This window comes from Lonchura striata, chromosome 4 (assembly GCF_046129695.1).
Source record: "Lonchura striata isolate bLonStr1 chromosome 4, bLonStr1.mat, whole genome shotgun sequence".
NCBI classification, from domain to species: domain Eukaryota; kingdom Metazoa; phylum Chordata; class Aves; order Passeriformes; family Estrildidae; genus Lonchura; species Lonchura striata.
In genome coordinates, this window is record NC_134606.1 from 31356671 (window position 1) to 31376885 (window position 20215).

At 38.6% G+C, this 20215-nt stretch overlaps 1 protein-coding gene across 2 annotated transcripts; it reads right to left on the bottom strand.

Moving 5' to 3' along the window:
- Positions 1-8465: 8465 nt before the first annotated feature.
- On the bottom strand, positions 8466-18213 carry TLR3 (toll like receptor 3). 2 transcript variants are annotated; one of them, XM_021556089.3, is made up of 6 exons: positions 18192-18213; positions 17799-17934; positions 15026-15474; positions 13719-13910; positions 10279-12104; positions 8466-9503 (listed from the first exon to the last, which is right to left on the bottom strand). In XM_021556089.3, exons 3-6 carry the CDS (start codon positions 15467-15469, stop codon positions 9275-9277), a joined length of 2691 nt encoding a protein of 896 aa, XP_021411764.2. In that variant the 5' UTR covers positions 15470-15474; positions 17799-17934; positions 18192-18213; the 3' UTR covers positions 8466-9274. The 2 variants fall into 2 exon arrangements, with proteins under 2 accessions (XP_021411764.2, XP_077638998.1); XM_077782872.1 differs by lacking the exon at positions 18192-18213 and having other exon boundaries at positions 17799-17940.
- Positions 18214-20215: the final 2002 nt, after the last annotated feature.

Below are 20215 nucleotides of genomic sequence, written 5' to 3' on the forward strand. Positions count from 1 at the left end.
AGTAACGATCCTTTATTCATCCCACAACCACAACTCCTTTTCTAAAAAACAGAGAGAGAGAGAGAGACAGAGCAAATCAAAATGCAAATTAGAAACAAGCAATTGCACAATACCACGGGTGGTGACCTGTGTGGAATATCCCTTTGGCTAGTTCAGGTCAGCTGTCCTGGCCATGCTCCCTCACAGCTTTTTGTGCACTTCATCAGTGGCAGAGCCTGGGATGTGGAAAAGTCCTTGACTTGGGGTAAGCGCTGCTGGCAAATACCAAACATCAGTGTGTTACCAACATCATTCTCATACCAAATTAAAAACACAGCATCTACTCAGGAGACTGAAGTCATCAGAGCAAGAATATAAAAACTATCACATGCCAACTTTTGAACATTATGAACATATGTTTTCAAGTGAAGGACTCAAAACAGCGCAGAAATCCCCACAGTGTTATCCATATGATATACATACATGCACAAGTACACATTCACCCCACATGGAAACTTTTCCAACAAGACAGTAGCAACAGTGAGAAAAGACTGACTGATTCAGTCCCAAGTATTCTTGGATTCCCAAGAAATCTCCAATTCCTTTAGCATTTGACAAAACTGACAGGAATAATCTCACCACTGAAAAGACTACGAATTTTCACCAAACTACTGCAGTATCCAAGAATATTCTTCCTTACCAAAAATATTGATGAAGAATAAAAAATGCCCATTATGGGCTCAAACAATAACTAAAAGTGTGGCCCCCATGAACAATGCATGCTGGACTCTATATTAATGAACAATTAAAAAGAATTAGTCCACTAATTCACAAAATTTTAGAGGAGTTCATGACAGTTAAGAGTAACAACAAAGACTGAGGGTCCTTCCTCTTCTTTTCATGGTTGACTTGATAACCCTGTTTATTAAGCACTGGATCAGAAACAAAATGCCTGGTTGTAAACATGTCATCTTAGTTTCCAACAAACATGAGTCCTCTCCATCTAAGAAAAATTAAAAGACTTAGAGCTAACATGAGATTTTTATGTTTAAGAGCTTTGTGGTTCCTTTTTTTTTTTTTTTTTTTTTAATACATTTATTCTCTAGTTGATTAGCTTGTACTGCATCTAGCCCTTGGACCCCCAGCATAAGAAGGATGTCAACCCCTTGGAGGGATCCCAGAGGAAGGCCATGAAGATGATCAGACATCCAGAACACCTCTCCTATGACAACAGCCTGAGAGTGCAGGGATTGTTCAGCCTGGAGAAGAAAAGGGGAGACCTTAGAGAAAGCTTCTATTACCTAAAGAGGACCTGCAGGACAGCTGGAGAGGGACTTTTTACAAAGACATTTAGTGGTAGGACAAGGGAGAAAGACTTTGAATTGAAAGAGGGCAGGTTTAGATTAGATACCAGGAAGAAATTCTTTACTGCTAAAGTGATGAGGCATTGGGACAGGTTGCCCAGACAAGTTGTGGATGACCCATCCCTGGAAGTGTTCAAGACCAGACTGGACAGGGCTTTGAGCAATCTGGTCTAGCAGAAGGTGTCCCTGACCATGTCAGGGTAATTGGAACTAGATGATCTTTAAGGTCACTTGCAACCCAAACCATTATTGGAAGTCCATAACATTTTCCAAAAACTGATGTTTATATACAATATTACTAAATTTTAGGAATTATTTTTAGTAGCATCCATCTAGAGAGTGTAGATGAATGTGTATCACCATGTGAAATTAAAATTTGCTTCTGAGTTCTTGTACACTTAATTGTAATGAAAAAAATAGACCATGGCAAACCATCACATTACTGTCTTTACTCTTCTAGATCAGTACAATAAGGGAAATGACCAGCTTAGTAACACTACAATGCCCTATCTAGGTTACTATGCATTACAGCATGAAAGAGATCTATTGCTTTTAGTGGGTAAAAGAGAAGACAGGAAATCAGAGTTCCCACCCTCTTCTGCAGTTCATCAGGTTACTTATATCCACATTTTCAAAGTTAATAATTTCTAAACCCAAAGCTTGAGCTTCGAGAAATAACAGTTGACAAAAGATAATGATATTTGTATATCACAGATAAAGCTACACTTCTCATATCAAGTTCACAAACATTTTTTTCCATGTGTCAGAAGCATTCTGAAAATAGGGAGCAGCAAAATTACCCACCCCTAAACAACATAACTTCTTTGCCCAATTTAGATTACGTAGGTGTTGTTGTCTCGCTTACTTATTGCAACATGTTAGGGTAGCAATAATGTTTCTTGAAAAAGGAATCTATGTATCTTGGTACATTAACATATTGTTGCAAGTGTAGCATAAAGTGTCTTCATAGTCTCTGAAGAAATGTCATGGTCTTTTATAGCAGAATATATTTTATTTCAAATACAATTAAAAACTGATTTTTTTTTCTCCATTATGAATAAAAAGATTTATTCATTATAAATCTTCCTTCAGTTTGGTTAAAAGAACATGAAATTGCTATGTAAGTAAATAGTAAATCTTAAATCTCACAAAGTACTGCCATAGTTTAGCCCTATACACTATTAGGGCAAGTAGTTGCTAGTTGTGGAAATCAGAAAATTTAGCATGTCTGAGAAATATGGTAAGTAATCAGTGCCAGATTTTCACTATTTTGCACTATGCCCTGTCATTGCTATCAGCTCGTCCATATTTAAGAAAAAAATACTAAGACATAAAATGGATCTGTTCCTTTATTAACCAATTGCTCATCGTAGATTGCTATCAATGAAAATACACTGGCTATCGATGTCTTCTAAATCATTTTAAACAGCAATAAAACTTGTAATGAAGGCACTTCATTTATGTAAGCAAAAGCTTCCTGTGTATAACTATCAATAATATATTACCATATTCTGTAACTCCCAAATTCTAATCTCAACTCTAAGCAGGGAATACTAAGGTTTTCAATATTTAATTAAGATGCTTCTTCTAAAAGCTTAAGTGAAACCATCTAATTAAAAAAATGCTAATGTGGAGGTATAGACTTTCCTTGTCAAAGTGATGTATCTTTTTCCTTCTTCTACCTCTTTCTGGTTTGGTTTTGGTTTTTTGAAGACAGACAATACCTTATCAGTATAACCTTTACTGCTATTAATAAAATATTTGAAATGCCACCATGCATACAAAGGCATAAGTTAGGGGATAATTAGGTGATATCAATTAGACGTGGTTCAATAGCAAGTCAAAATGATTATTTCACTGGACATAATCAGTTTTAAAATAATAGGCTTTATTCTTCATCCCAATAAAATCAGTTTAAGAGTGGATTCCATTCTTCAAAATTTTTAATGATAAAAGTCAAAGAGATTTTATTTTGCTTTAGTTTTGGTACTAAAAAAAAAGTAGCTAGGGGGAAATTACAGGGACATAACACTGATTTGTTCTGGCATTGTTTATATAAAGGACCAAACATCTTATAAACAGAGTTCTGTTACTACACATAAAACCAGATTAACCTCCCTATTCATAAAAGGCTACTATTTTACACAAATACAGTAAAAGTTTAAGCCTCAAAGAGCTTACAGTATAATCTGAAATAAAATTAAAATATCTAGATTGGAGTAGGGGGAAATTAAATAAATATGTCAGTGAGGATTTGTGTTCTTACTTTAAATATTATGATACATGGAAAACGACTTTGTGCTTCCAAAATCCATCTAACGATTTAAGTGTACTAAAAGAGATTCCAGTCCTTTAGAGGTAAAAACTTAAATACACATTCATTCCTATCAACACCTAAGAAAACATTACTATTCTGATTGTAAATTGTAGAAATTAGCACAGTTTAGTACTACAGCAGCAGCAATTATAGATGTCTTTAAAATATATACAGTAGCTTCCCTTTTTTTTTTTTTTTCTGTAATACTATGAAAAATTCCACCAATACAGTAATGCAACTGTTGCTCATTTTTATAAACTCTTGTTTTAAATACACTAAGGAACCACTGCAGTGTACCTCTGCTGTAGCAAAATATCACCAAATGGAAGCACACATATTTAACAGGCTTCTTTTATATGCAGCAAACCCTAAACGTTTCAAGGTGAGACTTGAAAATTAAACACAGAAGCATCCAAACCAAGTTTCACACCTGTTATTGACACTTTAGAACCTCACTAGGGAGTGACCGAAATGTCTGCTTTGATGCGCAGTAGCAACTTCGGGACAAGAACTTGGTACAACACACACACCTACGTGAGGGACCTTTGAGATACCTACTCAAGCTCGCCATCCCCTGCGCGCCCTCTGGACCTCTCTCCCTGCGCATCCCGAGGTGGGGACGGGACAATTTTCCTCCGGCCGTGCGGGGCCGGGCTCTGACTCCCGTCCCCTCCCACGCGGAACCGCGAGCGTTTTCCAGCTCTTCGTTCCTTACGGCGCCGCACACAGCCCGTGCGAGCCGTCGCTCCTGCCCCTGAAGATGCGCTTCCCTGCCTCTGGCATACTGCCGGGAGAAGGCAAACCCTGCCCACTGAGATGTTCGGTACTTCTCAGGACACCCAGAGGCAGAAAACGCCAGGTGGAAGGAAGCCACAGGAGTGAGGGGCGCACACCTCCCCCGCGCCCCCAGCTTTGCGGGGCTCTCACTCACGTAGGAAGCCGCGGGCTGCCGGCCGCCTCATCGCCCTCGGCCGCCTCCTCCTCCCCGATGTCGGGCAGGGTGATGAGCAGCCCCTTGGCCGCCGCCCGCCCCCCGGGCTCCTTCTCCGTCTCGCTGGGCGCCGGGCGCGGGGCGCGGCCCCCGCCGGACGGGGGTCGCGGGCTGGGGGCCGGCGGGGAGCGGCGCAGCCTGGAGAGAAGGGAGCCCGCCCCCAGGGCCGCCGCCTTCATGTCCGGCTGGCACCGGAGCCCCTTCCCGGCGCCGCAAGCCCTGCCGAGGGGCCGGCAGCCTCCGGCGGGACTGCCCTGCCTGCGGCCCGGCAGGCGTTGCTAAGCGAAACAAACCCCGCCGGGCACGCTCCGCCCTGGGCGGCAGCACCGCGCCGGCGGAAGGCCCGGCAGCGGCCCCCAGCCGCTGCGCACCTGCGGGGCGCCGGGCACAGACCGCTGCCACCGGAGAGCCGGGCGCACGAAAGCGTGGGATTTCCCTGCCGTCAGAATCCCGTCTAATATTAAGGGACAAAAACGAAGCCCGCCTGCCAGGGCAGCAGGGCCCTCTTCACACATCTGTGCGTATGAAGGGCTTAACCAGAAGCGGGGAGTGAGAGCGACCCAACCCAGCAAGCACATCTTTATCACCATGCCAGAGGCAGAAAGGAGCTGTCTGGAATCAACAGCTAGCGTGCTTTTAAAGACACTCCCAGCCATCCTAGGCAATCTGGAGAGCAGTAGTGGGTGACAGTGGTATAAGACAGACAGGTGAGGGCACACGGGTTGTCTGCCTGGCTGAACAGAAATATAAGCACACCAGCAGCAGTTTTGGAACACTGTAATGTTTAGTATTATGGACAATGCAAACTGTGCCAGCTCAGAACATGACCGGTCACGTGGCCCTTGGAGTGCCCAAAAGAACAGCACAGGCTGAAAGCTAGACCTGTTGCTTTAAACATATGAGCCCCAGGATCATACATCAAGCAACTAGTTGGATGTACGTACTATCAATTTTAAGTTGGCAGCTGCTGGTCCACAGCAACCAAGGATACAAAGTGAGGAATTTTATCCCTGCTCTGTCTTCCTAGCACATCAAGGAGTGCAATGAGCCAGCAGAGAGAGCACACAGAACACCAAGTACAGAACTGAGATTTGAAACTGGGGCATTCCTGGCCTTTTTCTTACAAACCAGAATAAATATATTCTGACAAAACCTCATGGACTGGTGTACTTAAATCAAAGAGCAGCACAATCTGAATTTATGCCTACCATGGTGAAAAGCCCCGACTGAGCCACAGTGAAAGTAGCATAATCGAGCTCATTGGCAGGTAGTATATTTATCTCAGCTATATATATATGAACATCACTGTAACTTGTTCATTACTCCCTGTGTCCTGGTTCTGGCCAGGATCAAGTTAATGTTTGCAGTAGCAAGGAGGGGCATGGCTAGGGCCCTGAGATAACTCTATGTCACATCAAGCACTAGGGGCAGGGGTGCTTTGTATTCCATGTAGTAAGAACTCACAGGTGAATCAATCACCTCTCCTGTACACTCCGTTATTAATATTGTTCATGTTATTGTTTGGGTTTTGTTTCATTGCTTTTTCAAGTAAATTGTTCTTATCTCAACCCATGATTTTTACCTTTTGTGCTTCCAGTTCTGCTCTCCAGCCTGCCAGGGGGAGGGAGGAGTGAGTAAGCAGCACATGGTTTAGGATAGTAAATTGGGGAATACTATTGCTAAACCATGACACCCTGTCATTCAAGATCTGCAGAAACAGTCAGGTTCCACTCCAAATCTCCAGACTTGAGCATTCTGCCTCACTCAAGTCCTTTACATATTCTGCTTTCAATACAAATAGCTCGTCTTCAATCCTACGTAATATCTTTGATATTTCAAGTTTGGAACTTCAAACTTTTGATTTATTTGGTGTTCAGCTCATCAGCAAATCAGCATTATATAATTTGATGCTGCAAAAGAGACTGCCCAGCTAAGACACAGACTGAATCCTGAAAGCACTTACAACTCTTAGCCATGGTAAACCCATTTATTTATTCTCAATAAAATTTTCAAACAAATCTACAGGAGCAGACCAGAAGTAAGTAACTTGCAGAAAAACAGGGAAAATGTATAGGAAAATTTTATGTCTGTTGTAACTGATGATTACAACTGGCCCTGTGACTATTACTTCTGTGCCTTTTTTTATACATTATGAACCTTTTTTTTTTTAATTTTATACATTGTGAACCTTTATAATGTCTTTTACTGTGGTAATTATTTTAAACTGAATCTAGGTACTAAAATAGATGCTTAGAATGTATTCATCGTATTTGTTTATAATTTAAAGAGATTTTTCATTCATCACCACATACTTCTTGTTTGTATTCCTAAAACAAAACTAAGCATTTATAAGATTTTTTTTCACTGTTCTGAAACCAATTTTGGGGGTTTTTGCAGTAAAATAGAAACAACTTTATGAATTTAGACATGCTGCCATTTGTCAGGCTCTAAGGGTCAGAAAAGACCATTAGATAATCTAGTCTGACCTCTTGTATCACATTCCACGGCAGAATTTCTCCATGTGTTCTCTTCATCTTTATGTCATTTTTAATATCCATGTGAATACTAATAATATCAATTTGAACTACTAGCATTTTCTAAACAATTTATATTGATGTGGAAAGAGAAATTCTGCTGCTATGTGTCATTGCAGATTTAGGATAGGAACCCTCTTACACATTAGTCTTTAAGTAAGAGAACAAACAATTGACATGGTGCATACCTGGTACACCATAATTACCAACTTGCCTCCTCAACTTTCATGGCCTAAGCATAAAGAAAGAATTTGTCACTTCGCCTGAAAAGGTCAGAAAGATGAGATGAAAGAATCACAATGGGGATAATCCTATTACTGTAATTAAGGAATCATCAGCTATCACTTCAGCTGTAAACAAAGCCTGTTTTGTTTTCAGTCAGGACTTCCCGAGCAAGTGAAGACAACTGCACCCCCTTCATTATTCCAGTGCATGAAAAATCCTATTTCACTAATTATTTGTCTTGTTTGAGTTTTTATCATCATGGGACATAGGAAATCTATTAAAATCCAATTTTTTATCTACACATATAGCAAGCAATGAGAAAAGCTGCTTAAAATGTGAAGTATAGAACTGTTTTCTAAAGCAGTAAAACAGCATTCTTGTAGCAATAGTGGTATTGAAGTTGATGAGGGAAATGCTAGGGGGAAAAAGTAATTTAAAAATATTCCTGAGCTATTGAAGGATCACAGACCTACTAAAAGCTGACAGTTTTAAGAAGTCCTTGCAGCAGCAATTAAATATTAACAAAAATATACAAATTACTGCCTTGTGTCTAATTTACAATCACTTGTGCTCAGACTCACCATAAAATTTTAGCCAGTGTTAAACATTATAAACACTCTTGCTCAGCCTCTGGTCACTCCAGATCAAGCCACTAGCCCATATGTTTGAACCTTAATGCCCTAGCAATTGCCATCTAGCCCACATTCCTGTAAAATATGCTCAGGAAAAAATCAAACTAGCTTAATATTCGAGAAATAAACTACATAATTCTATCTGATTTTTTTACAGTTTTCTTTTTAGCTATCAATAGCTAAAAGGAATAAAAGGAAACAAAAAAATTAAAATTATTCTAGTTTTGAAATTTTTTCCCACTTCACCTCTAACTGTGGTCACAATAATGGTTCTGATACAATTTAAAATTATTTCTTTGTTTTTGTGGTTATTGCTTTACCAGTAGCATTTTTTTTTGTAATGAAATTGCAGTAGCACCACTTTCTCCACAAAGTTATCTTTGTTATATTATAAAAATTATATTATAAAAATATCTGTGCCTTTATTCATTTTATATAGGTGCAGTAGCTGTACCTTGTCCATGCTTCACATTAATTCCAAGTTCTGTGTAGAGGCCCACATATAGTTTCGTATGCATTCTAAGAATCAAGGTGACATGTCTCAGTGTTAATGTCCTGCCACCTCTCTGAATTTCACCAGAGAAGAGCAAAATTTTTTTTCCTGATACCAAATTTATTAAATCAATTGACTCATCAGCCTGAAAGTCACTTTTTGATAACAACCAGTATTAGCCCACCAGAAGGCATAATCACAAAGGTTTTAAAACTCACTTTGAAACTCACTTTTGAACTGCAAATTCTTGTTTTGAATTACAGAAGTAATTTTCTGTGTTACTTACTGTGTTTCACAAGGAAAGCTTTCCAGCTGGGGGTACTGAATCCCCATGTTTCAAAAGCAAGAAGTAGTGTCCACTCTAGTTTCTACAAAGAATTTACTGTTTTATCATTAAAGTATTTTCTTTTGTATATCCCCTTAGAGAGTCTGTCTTTTCTACCCTATATAATTTAATAGATCAGTGATTCTCACTGCTTTTCAGAATTTCTACCACATTTTTAATACACTGATTGAAATTACTATCCACCATGATCCCTTTTAACATCACTTCAGTGCAGCTGAATTAAAATATCAGCAAAAATATGAATATAAACAAATAAATTTAAATTATATTGACACTTACATATATTTACAGGGTGACAAACTTTTTCAGACCTTCATGAAAGGCTTGCTAGTTTTCCAGTGGTAGAAAATATACAATAAAATGACCCCATAATTCAAATCTGTAGTTCAAAAATCAGTGCACTTTACTTTGACATTTAAGTGCCATCACCAAGTGCTGATGAAATGCACTGATTCGTTCCTTCTGGGCTGGCCAGTTCAAGATGCAGCGAGATCTGAACATTCCTCTTCTCAGGTGAAGTGCATGATATAACTTGTAATCTTGGATATCATCGAGAAAGATCAGTATGATGGAGTCCCGACTTTGTTCAACAGCTTGCTGAAGAGCATGATACACCTTGAAACTGAAGCAAAAATAAGACAAAAATCAATGTTTTCTATTATGTGACAGAAAAAGAAAACACAAACAGTTCTTAAAAGGGGTCTTAATGTCTGTTTTGTGATATAAAATGGTTATTACTTTTCTTAAATTAATTGCCTGTAATGAAAAAAAAATGCTCTAAAAATATAACTTACATCTACTGATTAGCAAAATCTCTTTCTTTACAAGACCACTATAAAAGAATGGTGAAAAGACTAATTTAAAGGCAAACAAAAATCATCTTTGGGTGCTAGTAGTCTCACTCATTGTTGCTTTTCTTCAAATGTGTAATTTTAAGGAAAGCAATCTGCAAAGGTGTCAGTCTGACTTTTGGGAAACAAACCCCAACCAACCAAAACAAAACAAAAGACCCCCCAGCAAAAAAAAACTACAAAAGCAAAAAGAAACCCAGCAAATCAACAAACAAAAAACCCCCAAAAAACCACAACAAAAAAAAAAAAAACAAAAACCCCAAACAAATAAATCAAACAAAAAAACACAAAAAACACCCAAGAAAATGACTACAACATTGACTTAAACATTTAAATGTACTCTACTGTATGTGTGAAACAATTAACTTTATTAACTTAGGAATTATTCTGAAGTTACAATATATTAGATAAATATATTGAAGTAGAGTTTGAGTGGGTATTGTTCATTAAATGCTATTTTTTTAAAATTACAGTTAAAAATTATCTTGTTAAAATATCTTTTAAGAAATTTTTCCCCTTACACATAAAATTTTATATGCTACTCACTTTTTACACCAGGGATCCTGTAAAAGGTGTTCAGTCACAACAACAATAATCTTCCTGCTCATTTTTATGCTGTTAATTGTGGCTTCAAATTCAGATACACCTGCTTCAAAATCCCGTTCTTCTAAACAAAACTTAATTTCAAAGTGGTTATTTTTTTCTAGAGACATGAAATTTTTAGACACCCAATTCTTGTCCTCTCTTGCATGAATAACATAGGCATCATAATCATACTGTTCCTGTTGTCTCTCAAATTCTTTAAAGCCAAGAATTCGATTGACTAAAACATTCCAGTAGAAAGCTATTCTCCACCCTTCAAAATGGATGGTAAGAACAATAAAAATGAACAGCATCACAATAGTGGTAGAGATCACAAAAAGAAGTTTAAATGGAGCACTGTCTTTGCAGGCTGTACTATCAAAATACAAAACCAGACTACCATGATATTTAGGTGGGGTGTTGCAAATGTACTGGGACCTCAATCCAGGTATATCTACTTGTGTCTCATTAAGCCAATCAGCAAACCAAGCAATGCTTTCACAGGTACAATCAAAGGGATTGGAATCCATCTCTAGTTTTCTCAAGCTCCTGAAAGGTGGGCCAAATACTTTTTCTTCAACTGAGGTTATCAGATTTTTCTGAAGGTTCAATGAATTCAGAGAGGCTTGGTCATCAAACAGAGTTGCTGGAAGCAAATTCAAATTATTTGATCCTAAATCCAAGTGTTTTAATTGAAACAGACCCTTGAAAACCTGAACTGGAATTTCATCAAGCCCATTTGATTTTAAATTAAGAATTCGCAAATTGGGAAGACCTTTTAAAAAAAGAACAGGGCCACCCGGATTTGCATGTTTCCAAAGCCGGGCTAAATTATTGTGCTGCAAATCCAGGATGTCAAGTTTGTCAAGACCATCAAACAAATCTTCTTTTATGTTTGCTATGTTGTTATTGCTGATGTCCAGGACAGTCAGGTTTCGCAGACGATGAAAAGGTGAAGGAGAAAGTTCCAGATTACTGCAGCCTACCTTCCTCAGCATCAGTTTTCTAAGGCTTGGGACAAAAATAAATGATTCACTTTTCAAAGTCAAGTTTTTATTATAGGAAAGATAAATATCTTGTATATTATTGAGACCTTTAAACTCATGACCTGTAAGCTGTTGACTAATTTCATTGAGACCAAGATCAAGAATTTTCAGGTGTCCCAGGGAAGAAAATGCCTCACTTTCTATTGTAGAGATTCTGGTTTTTGTGAGGTTGAGAACCTGTAAGCTAGAATTAGTAAGTGATGAAAATGTTTTATTAGTTATTCTTTGTAAGTTTATGTTGCAGTTGCAGAGACTCAGATATTTCAGGTTGTTCAGACCTGTGAACATATTAGCAGTAATTCGTGGAAAATTGTTATTATCCATTATAAGGTACTCCAGGTGGTACAGCCAATGAAAAGAAAAATCTTCAATTTTCCCACTAAGTGAGTTTATGAGATTCAAATGTTTAAGGCTGGATAATCCATAAAATAAACGTGAAGATACATGAATATTATTAATCTTCAGGTTTAAGTATTGTAAACTTGAAAGCCACTGAAATGAGTCATTTTCTATGAGTGAGAGAGAATTTTGGGAAAGGTTTAAAATTGTAAGATTTGTTCCTTGCAGTCCCTGGAAAGTTGACTTGCCAATGTAGGAAAGTTTCACATGGCTCAGTGAGAGGTTTCGAATCTCTGTGTTTGATAATTCTGTACAAAGTTTCTTTGTGCGATTTTCACCAAGTTCAACATTGTTCAGTACGAGGCCAAACAAATTTCCAATTGTATGGAAACATCCCGTATGAAACTGAAAGGACAAGAAAAAAAAAGTATTGCGCTAAACAAGGGGATTATGTAAGAAAGTTGAACAATAAAACAAAATATTGGAAAGGCTTTCAACTGTGATTTTCATGCAGAATAGAACTCCTACACTCAGACTGCTTCACAGCCAAGCTCAAACAAACACTTTGGAGTTTACACTTCTTGTGACAATGCTTCTATCATTTATAACATGATTATTATAAATCTGAGTAGTTTTATTTTAGAAGATAGAAAGTGGCTTAGTGAGATGCAAGTTTGCATCCAACAACCAAAACTCCTTCTCTAGAAGTATCTTGAAATTTTTGATATCTTTCTTCAGCTTTCTTTTATTGACATAGGTATACTAATTTACTAGTTATTAGGTCTGCAGACAGACAAGAAGAAACCCATTTTCTCTGTGCAAGCTGAAGTTACTATGAAATCTAATACTACACACTTGTTTTCACAATATGGATCACAAGCTTTTATCATAGTCTTATCCTCTCATCTTGATTAAGGTATCAGCTGATGGATTAATTACTCCATTTTTCAGAATGATTCAAATGCAAAAGGCTGCTTTTTAGAGAGCAGTACTGTAAAACCAGAACAGCTGAAAGTGGCACAAAGTAGCAGTGCCCAATAAAGGAGTAGTGCCATTTACTCATTCACACCCTGTACCCTTATGCCAGAATAGCTCTACATGCAGTCACACAGTGAACCAGGTAGGGAAGCAGTTTGGCTACAAGCTAACCAAGTCAAAATATCTGTAGAGTTTCCCCAGTGATCCAGTGCATAGCCTCATAAAAGGTGGTATCAAAAATAGGGTGGCCAAGCAAAATAGGATGGTGGGATTCACTCTTAGCACTGATACAAACTTATACCACCTTAAAATATTATTGTAGGTTCAATGTACATACTTTTTAGAGATCAATCAACTGGAAACAAAGCAAAAGAAACAAACAAAAAAAACCACCAAACAAACCAAGGAAATTCAATGCATAATTAGTATTTGTATGCTGAGCATGAACCAGTTTAGAATTGCCATATTTAACCATCACTCTTCAAAGAATCATAACACTGAGATGCAGGTCAGAGAGCACAGTGAGATAGATGGAAGACAAAGCACCCATGTGTTTTTTTGGTTTTTTTTAAAGAGTGAGTATATGTTTCTGGAATGATAATTTCTCTGGTCTTTCCACAGCCACAAGCTGAATGCTCTCTTTGATTAACTGGGAAGTGAAACCTATATTGTATAAGCAGACTTGCATAGTACCACACTTTTTACCCACTTAGAAAGTGTGCCAGCCCTTCACCTTCAGCATGTGTAGAAAAAGTTCTGCATGTAAGGATTCTTAGAGCATCTAGATCTAGGTCTTGCTTGAGACCTCTGATCTACATGGAACCAGCCTATATGAAACCAGCCTGTGCCAATTTCAGTGGCAAAACAATAATTCTGTAAATCACTGCTGGAGGTCAGGAGTAATGCTATATAAAATAGAATGGGTTTTGGACCTCAGTGGATCAAAATTGTAATGTAAATGCCATACAATCATAATAGGTAAATCAAGATAGTTCCATCTTATACTTACACCTGTTACATTTCTGTTTAAATGCTTCCTACCTCTTTTAGTGGATTTGATGACAAATCTAGGCTATTCAATGAGGTGTTGCTAAGAAAACTGAAGTCTTCTTTTTTCAACTCAGTGATTTGGTTGCCACCCAACATGAGCTCATGGAGTTTCTCCAACTGTTGCTCCAATCCTAAATTGGCTGACTTTAAAGAATTATGAGAAAGGTCCAAAATATTCAAGTTCTGAAGAGAAGATGCAAGAAAAAAATGTATAAAAATACTTTTAAAATATTTATTTTATGTAATACACAAAAATATTTAGAAATATTTCATTAGAGTATAACCGATTAGAAATTAATTGCAATACTACACTTTAAATAAATTTGTAATACAGAAATGGAAGCTTTCAAGCTCCTGCTGGAAGAAGTATTCTATATCTTTCACACTAGTAACTATAATGGTATTAATGCTATTAACCTGCTAAAGTATCCACTGCAAACCAGATTTACTTAAAGTTCCTTAATTCACTGAAGGCCCCCCACCTCAGATAAAATGATAAATGCAAAAGCCTACAGGTGGCTGCAGTTACAACTACTGCAGTACTAAACATTGCATTCCATGCTTTTTCAGCATGGTCCAGCCCTGTAAATGCAATGAGGAAGGTGAAGTTCCCAGCATGGAATCTGACTGCACTCTTGTATATAGTTGTGTCAGCAGTCCTACCATGCAAGCAATGTACACTTCATGCAACTGAACTGGAATACTGAGTTTAGCAGGAACCTTCAGACCTACTCAAAAACCATGTGCATATTCATTGGAACACTGAGTGACAATTAGCCACCAATCTCTGCCACAGACAAGAATATTTAACCACATGTAAACTACCACAGAAAGCAAAGGTACAATTAAAAACATTTTTACTCTTTCTCAATTTTTTATGTCCTTTGAGACACTACATTCAGCCTAAGCACTGGCCTTCCTGGCTTGAATACTTAAACGTCAATAGAATTTAGGCTACCAGCTAAGATTCAGGCAGCTCAGATTCCACAGCATCCACTTTGCTATTCTCATCATCTGCTGCTCCTACTCACTCAGTACATACCCTGCATGGAGAGGTGCTTCAAAGGAATGCAATACAGAAAAAGGAATGGAGAGCATTGACTCACAAAGATGACTGAGACTCCAACATGCTGAAACAGAAGAAGCCACAAGGCTTCTTCATCAGCAAAAGTCAGTGAAAGATTATATTTTGGGTATTTTGAGATACCAAGACAGCAGTACTGTATATGCACAGGAAAATACAGTAATTTGCCCATTTATACTTTATTTACATAAAAAGGTGCATTTCTAACTCTCACCTTCAAGGTTTTGAAAGGATCATTTTTTATACTTAGTTTGTTGTATCCCAGATTGAGCTCGATCAGGTTGGTGCAGGAAGCAAAGACTCTGTCAGGGAGCTTACACAATTGATTATGTTCTAACTTCAGAATCTGCAACAGAGGCACATTTTGGCACAATTCTGGTTGCAGTTTAGAGATGATGTTGTAGCCTGCATTCAAGTAAACCAGCTGGCTGTACTTGGTCAGATTTGCAGAACCTAGATGTTTTAGCTGATTATGAGAAATGTCCAAACTCGTTATATTGTTTGGAAGATCAGAGGGAATTTGAGTCAGCTTTAGGTGACTGCAGTCAGCCATTTCATTTTGGATATGACATTGCTTTCCAGCTGGTGCACACGGCCAGAAGACAAACATCAGTCTGACATATAAGCTGCTCCACCAAAGAATAGCGTTTCGCATCATTCTATCTGCAAAGGCAAAATGAACACTGCAAATTACAATCATTTTGACATGACTTGTATCTTCAACTGAAGGCTAAGCAAGCAAAGCTTAAAAAATATGTGATTTCATAGTGAGCAAACAGTGCTTTTAACCCATTAATTTTTTTCTGTATTTATTTCTGCAGAAGAGTTATGTCTAATAATCTCCCTAAATAAAGACTTTTATCTAAAAGCAATAATATTGTCTTGCATAGAAATAGGTATGTTCAAAAAGTTACCAACTTTATCTATTATCGATGAAAATTCCAGTCACTTTCTCTTTTCTGATTAATTTTGCATTGCTTTAACATTACTAAAATACAATAAATATGACAAATTGTACATAAGCTTCCCGTGTTAGTAACTGATTGCTGAGCTTAATTACATGTAAAATATTTGTAGTTATATCCAATAAAAATATGTAATATACCACTTCTTTCTCTTACTGTTCTTGCCAGTTTTTATTTTACAAATCAATCACACAAAATTCTGTCGTACCGTCTTATAGAGAAAGAAGGAACACCAGGCTAAAGAGACATAAATGAGAAAGTAAGAACACAGAAAATAAATCAGTAACAACCTAATCAGAGAAAGAAATGGAGAAGAGCCAAGGTGTAGAGGAGATATTGACCATAGATTCAATACATTTATCCAAATACTTTCAGGAAAACTTATATCTTCAAGGATTTATATACTCCACCCCATGTTTTTTTTGTCATTTAGATTAGCAGATCAACATTGAAACTCTAATTTTCAATGACTCTACCTGTTTTATCATTACCTTTCTAATGAATCTTAGGTTTTTTCATATTTTGTTCATTTTCCATTTAGTATCCATTAGATTTAAATTCACCTGGTGGTCTTGTAATGAAATTTTACTGCACAAGGAAGAAAATTAATTCCGTATATATTCTGACCAGAACAGAGCTGTAAGAGCTCAGAAGGGTTTGACTACCCTTGTGAGTCATAGAGCTTGTCTAATTAAATGGCATTTCTTCTAATCAAAAGAAGAGTCTTCTGTATCTTCTAAATTATTCTCTACAGAATTAATCTTTAATAGAGGAAGAACACACTTTGTGAGTGCTTGCCAGAATGTTTTTTTCATGCTGTAGCAGAGGACAGTAAGCTTATGTTCCTGTCTTAAATTTTTTCTTTTTTAAAAAATATAAAGCTTATACTTTCAACCCTGATGCTTAAAGTGTCTCCACAGTCTTGCTACACACATATCTGTTTGGCTGCCTGGCAAGAAACTTGGAACCCACCTACCAACCTCAATTCACCAATTAGTTCAGGCTCAGCAGGATGGGCTCCCAGGCAGAGAAGGATATTAGTGCCTCAGTACAGGACAGGCTATAGATGGGAATAAACCTGCCTAGACTTAGTAGGAAGCTAGAAGAGCTTCTCAAAAGACTAAACCATGGGAAGTGTGAGCTTTCTTACTTCTACAGCTCCCATTTTCATGTGCCAGGAACCTGTGTTTAATTAATATGATCAAGCTTTGAGCACAGGAAACAATGAAACAAGAAATGAGAAGAGAAATTAAACCATCACATTTTTATAGAAAAAAGGAAAAAATTCTTCATAACTGATGTTTTCTAAAGACACAAATTTCCACTAGCATAACAAAACACTCTAAGGAGTTGACACTGCAACCTGCAGCCAATTAGGAGCTTAGCAGGTCAGACCCCAGCAGAGTGTGACTCCATAGCTGACCTGCCTTTTCAGAAGGTATGCATTAGGACTGCTCCAGTGACAAAAAGTCACATTATAGTGGCCAGAGATTAACCTTATGGCTGCCTTTTTGGGAACAACCTGGTCATTTAAGGAGAGACAGTTGTATAACCCAGTGAGAGTGGAGGTACAAGCAAGGGATAGAGGGACACAAAGCACTGCAAAGGCACACATAAAGGACTACAAAAGATGGTTTAAAAGGAACCTTAATGAAAAAAACAATTCCCTGCTGGGTACTGAGTGTCAGGCTGCCCCACAAGCTGCAACTCTCATAGCCTGGCTCTCCACTCATCTGCCACTGGTTATTGGGGAAGAGGAGGGGATAGCAAACTCTTGGTCCTGCAGACAGCCTGGCCTGCTATGGCTGCTGCCAAACACACAACCCGTGCCCCCAGCTGAGAAAAATAAAGCACCACTTGTCCTGCCTCTTTCCTCTGCACCTCAAATGCTGGAAACAATAAGGAAAACACAAGGGAAGCTATCTGTGACAGAAGCTTGCATCCTGGTCTGCATCATTCTCAGGGTTTGTTTTAGGGTGATCAGATAGCTGCTGGCCTCTGCAGCAATTGTTGCCAGCTCACCTTTAAATTGGAAAGGCGGAAAAATGTACTGCGCAGTCACAAAACAGGTTCTTTAGCTGACTTCCAGCGAGGCCTTTTCCTGGTTTTTTCATTGCAAGAAATCTGGAACCAGCTTTAGGTGTTTTAGCTTTGTGTTCTTTTGTTTAGGGGTCCAGCGAAGAAAGCACACGCCCATTATCAAATTTCAGGGACAGCATTTCAGACGGGCAAAAGAAAGAAATACAGTTTTAACATTATGAGCAAGAACTTTAAAAACTGGCATTGATTTGGCTAACTTGCAGGTGAAGAGAAATCCAGGATCAAGGATATCACCCAAACTCCTGAGCAGCACCTTGCCTTTGCAACTCGATAGTCACATTTATTACTATGAAGTGAAGAATTTTACCGACTCACCTCTGCGGGCTTTATCCTTTTGTGTCTGGAAGCATCCCACCTCTGCACTAGTTTCTCAGCACACGAAAACCACGAGGAAACACTGCGCCCAGAGTGGGAAGAAGTGAAACCGAAAGCGCGGCCGGGCGCAGCGACGGAAGCGGGAGCGGCGGGGCCGCGGGATGAGCATCCCGGGCAGCGGCCCCGGAGATGAAGGAAGGCTTCAGAGGTGCTGAGGGCGCTTATAGCTCCCAACCTCACACTCGGGCTGCTGCAAGTGGTTGCTGACCGCAAGTAAACGGGTTGAAACACACAGATTTGTCACGCATGAGCAGCATCATCACACGATCCTATTTAAAACTCAGTTACAATTTATCCCTGGCTATTTCCAGTGTCTCCGAAAGTCCTCAAGGACATATTCCAAAAAGCCTATAGCCTGACCGACATAGGAATACAGACATAGGAATACAGACATAGGAATATTAGTTTTTAAAGTAGAAACAGCAACAACATTTCCTACAGAGCCATGCACAGTATTCCCTTTAAAAGGGAATTTGATTATGTGAGATAGTGATATATGTAATTTCTAAGAGAGAAAATAAAATATTTTGTGTTAAAAAAAAAAAAAAAAAAAAAAAAAAAAGAAAAACCGACAAATTGTATTTAAAAGTCTAGGTTTCAGGTACAGCGTTCAGATGTGTGTCCTCTTCATACTGTTTGGTATCTGTGTGTCCCTGCTTTCCAAAGGACCTGACCATCAGTTTCCTGGAGGAGACTTTCTCAGGACCAGCTTCTGAACATGACAAGATGTGCTATTGCTTCAACTACATTGGCATTCATGAATATTCTGTAAATCTGGTCCAGCTATACGTAGGACACACCAACAGCTGAGGTCACCTGACACTTTTAAGTAATTGTACAGTCTCCTCTTAAGTGGGAGGGGAAGAGTGAGTAGCTGCAGACTAACCCAGAAAAGAATAAAGCTGGGCTTTGATTCTTCATTGGAAGTGTTTGATATTATAACCTGCAGCAATGTGTTAACTGCCTGCCCATCAAGAGCTGGGGGGGGGGGGGCGGGGGGGGGGGGGGAGGGAGCTTGTGCTGGTTTCTTCTCTAAATCTGGGACTACCAGCATATCTGCTGTGGAGGAGGCTGGATGGGAGATGGGCTGGGTAACAAAGAGGTTGAGGTCCTTACTTCCTATTTCTGTTCTCTGAATTCTTTCAGCAATTGCCAAATATAAATTAATTTTTATTCTTGGAGTTGAGACACAAACTGAGACAGAACTAAAATCCTTTGGAGCTGAAAGGCTCTAAAGCCTTTCATTCCCATTTCACAGTTAAACCTTGATCCTCCCTTTCCTCTTGGTGTGGGAAGAGTAATTTTCTGTTCTATGCTGTCCAGTGTGCTCATGTCAGGATAAGGCCATTTGATCAGAAGGACAGCCAGCTGAAGTCATATTAAATTAATCAGAAGAGGATTTTTCGCTTTGTGTGTTGTAATTCTGCTGCTTTAGAACATAGAAGATCACACTGATGGTAAGAAACATAATAATTAACAACCTTTGTGGATCACTATTCCAGCATAGTAATGCTCTCAGGTATTTTCTCTCTACCTACACCATACTCATAACTACAGATAAAATGTGGTTTTTGATCTTACCTCACAATTTATTGCTTCTCAAAACTCTCTTCCCTATAGACATAGGACACTATTAGGAAGTTACAATGGAGGAAAACCATCTAATGCTGGTGAAGCCATTCATTTTTCCACTAAGGCTTTTCCAGCACTCTAGCCTTACAAAAATATCAGTGGCTCGGGGAGACAACAGCACATGGATGGTCAGAATCTCCACTTTTTTGGAGCTCTTGCACTGGAGGTAAGAAAATTTATTTTAGTACAGAAAATCTCAAAGCCATGAAGCTCTTGAAAACATTTTAGAGTGAAATTTACAATGCCACCAAGATACACCATGCAAGATACACTCTAGGGCATACAGAACCAGTGCAGATTCAGAAAGTATGGTTGGAAGTTCTGAGGCAGAC

What these genes read in the sequence shown, in the direction of transcription:
- TLR3 (XM_021556089.3), bottom strand. Translation starts at nt 15,469, where the DNA reads ATGATGCGAAACGCTATTCTTTGGTGGAGCAGCTTATATGTCAGACTG. An exon ending in ATCCTTTCAAAACCTTGAAG is followed by an intron (nt 13,911 to 15,025) that starts GTGAGAGTTAGA and finishes TCTTCTCTTCAG; the next exon opens with AACTTGAATATTTTGGACCT. An exon ending in CAGGATCCCTGGTGTAAAAA is followed by an intron (nt 9,504 to 10,278) that starts GTGAGTAGCATA and finishes TTTTTGCTTCAG; the next exon opens with TTTCAAGGTGTATCATGCTC.